This window comes from Zerene cesonia, chromosome 18, assembly GCF_012273895.1.
Source record: "Zerene cesonia ecotype Mississippi chromosome 18, Zerene_cesonia_1.1, whole genome shotgun sequence".
Taxonomy (NCBI): Eukaryota; Metazoa; Arthropoda; class Insecta; order Lepidoptera; family Pieridae; genus Zerene; species Zerene cesonia.
In genome coordinates, this window is record NC_052119.1 from 9,540,853 (window position 1) to 9,552,347 (window position 11,495).

An 11,495-nucleotide genomic window follows, 5' to 3' on the forward strand; every position below is an offset into this window, starting at 1 on the left:
ATAAGTCCTAAAATTAGCATATCGACTAAGAAAAATTATTACAGAAAGTCCATTACATGGTCTGTAGATGGGCTACATAAACATTCTAGTTTAAAAAGGTAAAGTTTGTAATAAAAAATGGTCTACAAAATTAAATATTTATTCATTAATATTATTCTTAAAATAAATTATCACACAGTGCACAATTATCACACTTCAAGACGTCGGCCATTTTAAATTGGAATAAACAGTCACACTACAATACAACACCATACAACAATAATGTACTATAGCATTATTAATACAATAGAGTACATCGCAACACTAAATTAAATCCAGTCCTCATATATGTATAACAATTTTCTCAAGTTTCACTTCTAGACTTTTTATTAAGACCAATATCAGATGCTTCTTCCATAGTGTCAGGTAGCTTGGAACCGAGCGTCTCCGGTGTGACCAGGACAAGAAAGCCTGCCACTAACGCGAAACTTCCGAACAGAACAAATGGAAAATCGTCAAATGTTGCTGCACCCTGCGAATTAAAAAGATCATTTGTAGAAGTAATTTAAAACAGTTGACCAAAAATGGAACCCTTTGCTTGTTAACCCGGAATGTCTGTATACGAATATTAAACTTAGTGAAGGTAAATTTTCAAAGAAAATACAAAACCAAAACAATCGACGCATATACCATGAGGTGACCATTAAAAACTACTTAAAATTAGTGCACATTTTAGGTGTTTTTCTTAATTAATCCGCTTTTTGTGTTTTGTGTTATAAAAAAACAAAAATGCATGTATAGATAAAATTATACTACTGGTATTTATACCTATTTTTTGGGGGTGAGAGAAACGAGTGAACCAAAAACATCAAGCGATCAACTCACAAATGCCGGTGTAAGCGGAGCCACAATGGAGCCAATCCTCCCCATCATGGAGGAGAACGCGAAGAGGCTGTGCCGGTAGCGCGTGGGGTACAGCTCCGTGGTGTACACATACACCGTCGTCATCACCATCGCGATACTGAACTTGCCGATCAGATACACCGTCAGCGATACACCGTATAAACCTAGAAAATATATTATTTGTGAGCATTTGGTGGCAATGTACATTGTAATAATGACGGGTCTACACATCACAAATCTATTAAATATATCTAATAGCTAAATCAGAAAAAATGTTTTTAGTTTATCATAATTAAAAAAAACACTAAATATATAGTCTTTTTTATAGTAGTTAGGCACTTTGATTATTACTAGCTGCTCTGTGGAAACACATACTGCGCCGTTACAAAATTTCTCCCTTACATGCAAGTATTTAAATGAAATTATAATCTCTTTTGTTTAATCTTAATTTATGATTGTTTTTTAAATTATTATGGTGTATTTTGTTGTTTAAAATCTTATTTGACTAGAATTGGCGGCACAATAAACGAAATCGTGGTATTATCAATTCCACCTATACCTATAGGAGAGATACCCTAACTTAAAATGATAAAAGATCATTGTCAGGAGACATTAGTACTTTTTTTTAAATTTACGATTCGTAAATGTAAACAGGCGTAACTTATATTTCGAGAATAATCTTTTGTGTCAATTTATTTGTATTTACGTGTTATTCCGTGTATGAGTAATTATAATTCGATGCCATACATTTATAAAAATATAACTTATTGATTAAAATGTGAAAATATTTACAACTGATATGAGCGTTATCTTGCATTCTAGTTTAATTTATGTGAAACTGGTTTTAGATAACACTGAAACTTAGGCTTAGTCACGCTTACTGATCTGTTATTTTATAATCTCGCCGGCAAACCACGACTGTATTATCTTAATCTAATTTGTAAATGAACCGATCGAACTCACACAGTTTATTCCTTCCCAAATTTTAAACGTACCTATTCATCTATCACTTACCCTGTGGCATAAATATGTATGCAACTTGACATGCAGCACACACCCAAAACGCACCAGTTAGCACCGGTTTTCTTCCAATTTTGCTCATCAAAACCACAGCTGCCCAATATCCTGGAATTTCCACTGCAGCCACAGCAATGTAATTCACGTATCTATTGCCAGACATGTTAACGGCATTGATCGACAAACCGTAGTAAATGAAGGTGTTTGTGATCCACCAGATTGGAGAAACTATAACTCGGAGAAGGACCCTCTTATATCTGAATAGAACAACGATCAACCAGGGCTCAGATTTCCGTTCCGCCTTATCCCGTAGAGCATTCCTTTTCTCTTCCTCGGTCGATGCTTTTAAAGCTTCGATAGATTTGTCTGATAAATAGGTGCCGTTAATTTCTGCGACTCTTTTCAGTGTTCTCTCAGCTTCTTCATAACGGCCCTTGCTCATGTACCATCGGATAGATTCAAACATGCCCCAGTAGTACAGAATGGTTATAAATTGTGGAATGTACAATACTAATGTTAGAGTTTTCCAGTTGGGAACGCCCTAAGCGAGCAGCCCCATGAGTATTTGGCCAACGGAGAAAAGCGTGTTCATAGTTGCGCCGGCAGCCACGCGGTATTTTGGTCCCATGATCTCCATCACTGAAATAAAACTATTCCATTTGAACTCGACACCTTAACGACAACAGGATATTATATATAAAATCATCTTGCAACTAAAGGACGTTTGATCAATTTGCGGAATACTTCGGAAGGAAAAGAAAATTTGAATCTACACCTACGAAATTTATTAACGCTAGTCAGTAGACTGGCTTGTTAAATTATGTAGTGACATAAAGTATCTATTATTGCTACGATTTGGCAAAAACAAGCGGATTCTCTTCCCATCTGGTGTTTGCAATTTTTTTCTATTCTTTAAAAATTCTCAGAAAATATCTATTTTTTACCTTTATTCAAATTAAGGAATTGCAAATTTGAAAAAGTTCTAAGTTTATTCAAGAATAGATTTTGAGTACATACGCAATCAACCGTGTTGCATACATCAAATATGTTTTATATATTATTGTTATAAATGAAACAAAACTAGGGCACTAAAAAATTGACGAATGGAAGATTAGCATTATTAATGTACTTTTCAATTAATTTTGTTTGTATTTCCTCGCTCAACATGATAACATGCGGAACGACATACTTAAAAATTTTCAAGTACACAAGTTTTTCAAAAAATATATAGGCTATCTAAGTTTCAGGGTCTTCAACTGTATTTTAAATATTTATACAAATAAGTGTTGTTGTTTAGCTGTGAAAGTGTTTATGAACAGATAGAAATACCATGAGGAGGGAATTCCTGATTATTACTGTTTATTGTAGCCTCATATTTTTTAACGGTGCAAAATATGATGTGCGTATAAATAGACAATTTTGATTAAACATTTAAATCATTTCATAATACTCACACAATATATAAGCACACGAGAAGCTGCCTGAACCAAAAGTAGCTTCAGCCACTTCAGAAATCAGAAACCCAATGTAGGTGCCGGCAAAATAGCGCAGAGTCCCAATCCAGGCTGTGTTGAAAGCGTTGATGCAGAGAGCGGTTCTCCTCCCCCACTTATCGGATATGTAGCCCGTGATGGGCAACGCCAGGAGCGTGCCGAAGGTCCGGATGGAGCCGATCAAGGTGCGGCGCCACTCGTCGCAGGCAAGCCCATACTGTTGACAGTTGTTATTGTAAGAGTCGAGAACGCTTCAGCACGAATTGGGCCAGCACCGAGGAAGTACCACACCCCACAGAAGACCGTCGTGGAATAGTAGCATACTGCAGTGTTTCATACGTCGATACCGAGTGTGGGAGCCGGAGGCCCGTTTCTTTTTCCTCACCCTCCCCCATTCATTCCTTCATTCCTGTCGTCAATCGTTTCCTTATCCCTTAGCAGATAAAACTACTAATTCTGCGAATGTTCATGGGCGATGGTGAATGCTTACTATCCTACGAACTACTCTACTAGCTCAGTTTCCCGCTACGACACTAAAAAGATTAATTATGTAAAGTCCATTGTTAAATATATTTTGAAAGTTTAACGCCTATACCTAAACTAAACTAACTAATTTAACGACTAAATTATATCGCTTAACACAATATGACAATATCGACAGCCAGTGAAAAGTGTAGTTATTTTACCTCGTAAACAACGGTATCAGTGTTTTCATACAAATACTCTTCACAGTCAATGGTGCTTTCACGGTTAAAAAGGTTCGCGGGACAAACGTCTCTGGTCGTAGACGCATTTCTCGGACTGAACCTGCGGCAGTTATCGAACGAGCTGCCACTGGCTGGAACCGCGTTAAGGATCCAAGCTGGATTGAACTCAGCAGCCTCCAGATTATCGCATTCTGGTATTACACATCTGCAATCATTATAATGAAAAACATGTACTTTATAAGATGCGAATCTTGAAAAGATACTGTATGTAGCTTAACATAGCGCCTGCTAAGCTTATTTTTCATTATTTTTATAACAACATTCATATCCACGTGTTTATTAAAACAAAGTATACATAAATCTGAAGAGCTGTCTGTTTGTTTGTACGTACTAATCTCGATAATTACTGGACTGCTTTCAAAAACTTTTTCACCGTTGCATATGTGATCGCTGATTGCTATAGGCTATAGTTATACACGGAAAAGCCAGGGCGGTACTAGTTCATAATATTATTATTATACTAACAGCAGAATCTTATGACTACTAACAATTAAATATGTAATATTATAGAGATTTAACTCCAAAAGGACCTTAAAGTAATTTTAACGCATGAGAATATGTTTGAAAAGCACATGTACGACATTTACAACTCAACAATAGTACCCACAAATGAAATGATACTAATTTCAAATGTAAGCTGAATTCTAATTTACTACGAACTCCTGCAAACATTACCTCGTAGGGATCCGTCCCGTAGTGAAAATATATTCAACCGCAGCCCAGGCTGCGAAAATAACAAGAACCGCTATCAGCCCCAACATCCGCCATTGGTATCTGCCGAGCTGCCCAATCTCTTCTACCAGCAGCTTGTCCAAGGACACGGCGTGAGCGCCACCCTCCGCTGGAGCAGTCTTCTGCTGGGACATCGTTGGAATGGCACCTCGCTGCAAACTACACCTAGTTTACATAGATTAAATGTTATATCGAGTCTGCCAGACAATCAATAGATAAGTTCAGATTAAAGGATTCCGGTACCATTATGATATTCCGCTTTGTTACTTTGTCACGTTTTAAAGAAAGCGCAACAGCAACGCAAGTCATTGCATTAGATTCTATATATCATAAATATTATTATTTCATTACATTATTTATTATAACATTGTATTCTATAAGCTTATCAAGTTCATTTAACTTTTGTTTTAGTCTAGCTGAGCTGCGAAATATCGTTTCTTCTTCGACTATTTTTGAAAAATTATTCTTTATTTTGTGACACTGTGATGAGATGTCTTGTCTGATGAATAAAGCTTAAAAAACTGAAACATTCATTTATTCAATTAGACTTCTTATGGAAGCACTTTTATCTCATTTTGTACACCACCGGTTCGGACATCCGGCAAGAAACTCCTTAAATGCTCTTTTAAAAAATGACAAATTTTACATGTTAAATTGTACATAGGAAATATGCATATAATAATGATGCCAAAGGACGGTTTTGTGGTTTTTAGCGACAATATTCCATGGAATAACAGCGTGTGTTCCCTCTGCATAGCTTTTTCGATCCGAACAAATAAAAAAAACAAACAAAATGCATCAATTATAGAATACTGTACAATTACATAACATTATAAAGTGCCTGTAAAACAAAAATATAGTATCCATTACTACATTAATTGATTCGAATTTTGTAACCATTAACAAGAGTCGAATTTAATCAATGCATGCTAAATCCTTAATATTTCCACTCTTTATTATAAATGTATTTTTAAACAAGATTCCATTTAAAGCACCAATTACCTTGCATTTAGCGACCAATCCTCAGTTGCGGAAAACAATAGTTTTGTGTATTATCTACAATTAATATCAAATAGACAAATAACAATCTTTCCGATAAGATAATGAAATTTAACTAACATTGTTAAAAAAACAACAGTTATGAGAACTTCCGAGGTGTTTTTTATTTTATCGAAATCGGAAATCGCAAATGAATTTCATTGTTTGTATAAATGATATCAGTAATATAATTAGTAATTAAAATAAAATATGGCATTTGTACGAGTACACTAATTTCTCTCATGAAAGGCTAGGCTAGGCTTACGGTGCATTATGGCTTAATCGTTCAAAATCAAATATGAGCTGGTGATAATGATTATGATGATGATGAATATGTATATGAATATGAATATAATATAAATAAGAAAATGCAATGTGTGCAAGAGGTTGGAAAATGTACGATTTATAGATAAGGATCATATAAGGTATACAAAAATGAAACACAAAGTAATCACAGATTTAATTTAATAAGTAATCAAAAGAGATTATATTCTCCTCGATCCCAGCTGTTCTGCTTCCTCCATGGTATCAGGCAGCTTGGTGCCGAGGGTCTCTGGTGTGGTGAAGATCAGAAGACCAGAAAGGGCGGCGAAGCTACCGAACAGTACAGATGGGAATGGCTCCCATACTTCTTGCGCCTGTGCACAAAACAATCATATAAACTGGTTTTTATTGCTAGCTTTAATTTGATAACGGATTTGTACCGTTTAGATCCCTTAGACAGATAATTTAAAAAGGGTATATTAGTATTAAGCTAGAGATAATAAATAAAATCAAATTTACCCCGGTATGAAAAAGAGGTGCTTAACCTAAGTCATAATACAATTATGTTAACTGAAGATCCCATTTAATAATTGCACGAAATACAAGGCTAATACATGCTAACACAGACTATTTTATCTGCCATAGGTTTTTTAATATAATATTAAGAGCTTCCGCGTCGCCTGACGGGAAGCCACTAACCGAAACAATTCTAGGAACGTTATTGAAATTAGAGAAGTAACTTTAAGACCATTACACCTATTAAAAATCATACTCAATGAACGCATTACACTTACCAGAGCTGGTGTGAGCGGTGCTGTAATCGAGCCAAGTCTTCCAATCATAGAGGAGAACGCGAAGAGACTGTGGCGGTACTTGGTGGGGTACAACTCCGCTGTATACACGTATACTGACGTCATCACCACCGCTATACTGTACTTGCCGATCAGGTATATTGCTAACGAGAGACCCTCATTGCCTGGGATACAAACAACATGCTTTATTTTTTTCAGTGAATAGTTGGAGCTTAGTGGATCAGGACCTTGGACTCGGAAATTTGGGCGTGCAGGACCATACGAGAGTGCAATAAATAATTGATCTCACATTACCCACATCACCAATGCTTGATACGATGATATTGCGATTCCTTCCTATTATTATAATAAATTTTATCTTTTAATATCAGTTGCGTTATTTCTCTATTACATTTATTACTGTATAATATAACATTAATTATCTATTTATAATTGAACGCTTATAATTTTTGTTTATACTCATTGAATTATTTTTAAATTTATTCTGGGCGAAAAATGTTCTCATTTCAGAGGAATAACTATTTACAATTGTACTCGTACCGTCTGGCATAAAGGCAAAAGCAAACTGGCACGCAGCACACAAGAAGTAGGCGCCGATCAACACTGGCTTCCTTCCGACGCGATCCAGCAGCAGGATAGCTGTCCAGTATCCTGGAATCTCTACTGCTGCAACAGCTATGTAGTTCAAGTATCGGTTACCTGAAATATATATCATTTTAAGTAAACAATATCAAACTTATGTAGCAGCATATTTTTATTAGGATTATAATATTTCGAAAGTGTTTCAAGTTTAAATGTAGCTTGAAATATTAGATAAAAAAATAATCTACATTTTCCACCCGCGGCATCGTTCGCATAGTCGAGGGAAATTATCAAGGGAATAAGATACTTCATTGCGGTTAAAATTAGCCTTTTTCACTCTATAGTCTCCTAACATATCCTTCTCTACATCCTCTATCTACTCACTCCTAAATCTTAGCATAAAATCACTCGGTTGCGACGGGAAAATTAGAAAAACAACAAGAAACACCAACATTTTCGCCTATAATAATAAGTATTATATTAGGATACTGTACGACCTTCAAATCAAACTTTAGTAATCATTTTTCTGCAAGTACATATTCAGACAATACATAAAAACAACTGCAATTTACCTGATAAGTTGACAGCGTTAATAGACATTCCATAGTACACGAGTGTGTTCGTAATCCACCAGATCGGTGAGACGCAGCATCTAAAAAGAATGACCTTTGACCGAATCACAAGCAAAGGCAACCACGGTTCCTTAGGCTTTTCAGCCGTCTTCTCGTATTCCGCATTATCACGCAAAGCTTGCAGCGACTTCTCAGATAGCTCCTTGTTATTTCTCTTGGCAGCTTTCTTCAGAATGGTTTCGGCTTCTTCATATCTTCCTTTACTCAGAAGCCAACGTACTGATTCTGATAGGATCCAGAAGTAAGTAACGACTAAGAGCTGTGGAGCATATAGCACTTGTGTGAGAGGTCGCCACGATGGGACTCCCCAAGCAATGAACCCAAGGATCACTTGACCCAATGCAAATAGAGTGGAAATCGTTGCTCCTGCTATCACCCTGTACTTCGGTCCTACCAATTCGGTTACTGGAATCAAAACGAGTTTTTATAATTAATTAAATACCTATTTTGATATAAATAGTAGCCAAATCACGGAAAACTCTGGAATGCGAAATTATGACGGAAACCTTAGCTTCAATATTGGAAATAAAGTGTCAGATTATCCATCGATCCGAATTTTGCGAAATAGTTATTCTGGGTCAATATTTGAGATTTTTGGATTGGAAACAGGTAGTTTATTGAAAATCATAAACTTCAATTTCAGATAAAATAAAGGCTATCATAATGATCTACAACAATGGTCTTATTATTTTTATTCAACTCGCCATTCCTAATATATCGCAATTAGAAATTTTCATATCGAAATTAAATATGTTACCCAAGATATAGCATGAAGAATACGCCCCAGCGCCGACAGTAGACTCCAAAACTTCCAGCACCAAGAACCATTCGTACGTATTGACGAAGGATCGAACGAGGCCAATCCAGCCGGTGTTAAACGCGTTGATGGTGAGGGCGACGCGGCGCCCCCAGCGGTCGGAGATGTAGCCTGTTATCGGGAGGACCAGGAGGGTTCCGACGGTGCGGATTGTGCCTATCAAGGAGCGCTGCCATTCGTTGCATGCCATGTCGAACTGGAAGTGAAAGGTGAAGATGAGAATGGAAACAATTACGACATTAGAGCCTTCAAGAAAAGAGCGAATATGTCACTAAAAAGCCAGCAAAGCACCTGCAACACCTCTAGTGTTACAAGTGTTTATGCACAGATCCATGTGGTAATTGTACTGCATAAAAAGTGATAAATCTTTAATTGGATCGTACCATGTGTTGTAGCTTTGTACGAACTTTTTGCTATTATGCATGAATCTATAAATTTTCCAGATTGGTTTGACATTGTGAATGTACATTTTAGTTTTATTAGTGAAATATAAAAATTTTAGTGCATTCCTGTGGAAATATTTATGAAATATTAAGATATAAGTAGCATATAACTAAATACAACGTAGCGTATAACGTGTAGTTTTTAGAAGGTTAAACAAATTGATAGAAAACTGTGCCAATTTCAAATGTCATATACAATTATAATTATCATATGTTATCAGAATTAAAATTGTTAAACATTCATAATCCGATTGTAAGATACATAGATAATACAAAAACAATTTTACAATAATAACGAAATAAACACAAAAATTGCTTTAACAGGGACTGCGAATCCACCTGAGACCTGAATCCTTTTCCCAATCCTTCCCAGTCAATTCCCACCATCAATCCTTTCCTTATCCTTTACCCCTTTAAAGCGGGCTTCGCCATTGCGACGGATTACTTCTGCAAACGTTCATGGGCGGTGGTGATCCCCATTACATAAAAACAATTTTATAAATTATTATCTGCTCATAGCAACTATGGATTCCACAATAACACGTGCCTGTATGATTAGAACGATAAGTAACAGTAGGTTCTATATTATCATTATGAGAAAAGCAGAAACATATTGCCAATAAAGTAATTATTAAAGAGGAGTGGTAACTTAGTGTACATTAGTGTGAATTTATTCAAAAAGTTTAAGGTTAGAGACCAATCAAGATTGAAAATAAATGGTATTTCCATATTATTCCAAATATCACTGTTCCTATCAATAAAGGAAAACTTATTTAGGAAATCATCATCTTCTAGAACCAAAAATGTTTGACAGCATGAGGTATCTACGAACACATACTTTAAGAGCGTTTGCATGTTCATCTATTTTATTATATAGTTATTTCGCATTATATATGCATTATTTCGATAAAGTCATGCACTGTCTTACACTCTTAAACATACGGTAGTATAAACTATTATAGAAAAAAATCTATAGAATCAAACGGGTAACTTTAGGAAGTATTTTAAGAAAGGACCCTGCATTAGGCACAACAGTCGACAAATCATACTCACATCATAAACCACGCTAAGAGTATTCTCATATACATAGGCATCACACGGAACCACTTCGTTTCTGTTAAACCAGTCAGCTGGACAAACATTTCTCGGGGTGATGGTAGAGCTGTTCGCGTATTTCTCGCAATTGTCGAAGCTATCCAAACTGGTGCCCGGTATTGCGTTCAGTATCCATGGCGGAGCGTATTCCGGGTTTTCTGTGTCGCATTGAGGGATTAAGCATCTAAAATAAATAACATTTGTAGAAAATAAAGGTTGTTCATCACACGAAACTTCAAGGAAAATTTACTGAAACAATTTATGTTTCGCCATTTTAAACTCTTCAGAAGGTAAGCGCTTTTGGAAAAAAATCTTAGCATAATTTTTTATAGTTCCTTACTTAAACACTACAATAATCTTTAAGAAGATGCATTTTAAGTAGATTTTACCGTGAAGGCACTCTGGCTGTTGTGAAGATATATTCGCCAGCGGCAAACGCTGAGAACATCACAGGGAACGCAGCAAGAGCGAGCGTCAGGATCTGGTATTTCCCGAACTGGCCGATTTCTTCCACCAGGATAGAATCCAAATCCACCCCTTTTCTCTCCCCCTTCTCTGACTCAGCCATTTTTGCCACACTCCTGTTGCCTCAAGTACCCACTAAAATAAAATAAAAATAATCATACGCAACGCAAAATCAACTTGATAAACGATTTGTGATCATAATTTAAACGATTATTCCGATAAAATTTATAGGAAATGATATATAACTGATAAACAAATGAAGGTTACATTTAAATTATGCTAAAATTACATGATAAGATAGGAAATATTTGGGCCGAACGTGTGTTCGCTTACACTCTGCATCCAGCTTTTCGTACTTTTTTATGTTACGTCGGCAATGGAGCTGGTGGGTCGCACTAATTAAAAGCGCTACCACCGCCCATGAATAGTACTAGAGGCGAAAGGTCGACTGCAGAC

At 36.1% G+C, this 11,495-nt stretch overlaps 2 protein-coding genes across 2 annotated transcripts; both read right to left on the bottom strand.

Annotated features, from left to right (window-relative positions):
• Window positions 1-343: 343 nt before the first annotated feature.
• On the bottom strand, window positions 344-5,025 carry LOC119834102 (organic cation transporter protein-like). The gene is given in 6 exon segments (XM_038358388.1): window positions 344-511; window positions 865-1,046; window positions 1,897-2,538; window positions 3,354-3,609; window positions 4,079-4,304; window positions 4,835-5,025. Coding segments are annotated over 6 exon segments (1,665 nt in total).
• Window positions 5,026-6,387: 1,362 nt separating this feature from the next.
• LOC119834103 (organic cation transporter protein-like) lies at window positions 6,388-11,142 on the bottom strand. The gene is made up of 7 exons (XM_038358389.1): window positions 10,964-11,142; window positions 10,533-10,758; window positions 8,977-9,232; window positions 8,160-8,624; window positions 7,546-7,704; window positions 6,988-7,169; window positions 6,388-6,567 (listed from the first exon to the last, which is right to left on the bottom strand). The coding sequence occupies exons 1-7, from the start codon at window positions 11,140-11,142 to the stop codon at window positions 6,415-6,417; spliced, it is 1,620 nt and encodes a 539-aa protein (XP_038214317.1). The 3' UTR covers window positions 6,388-6,414.
• Between the last annotated feature and the right edge of the window lie 353 nt (window positions 11,143-11,495).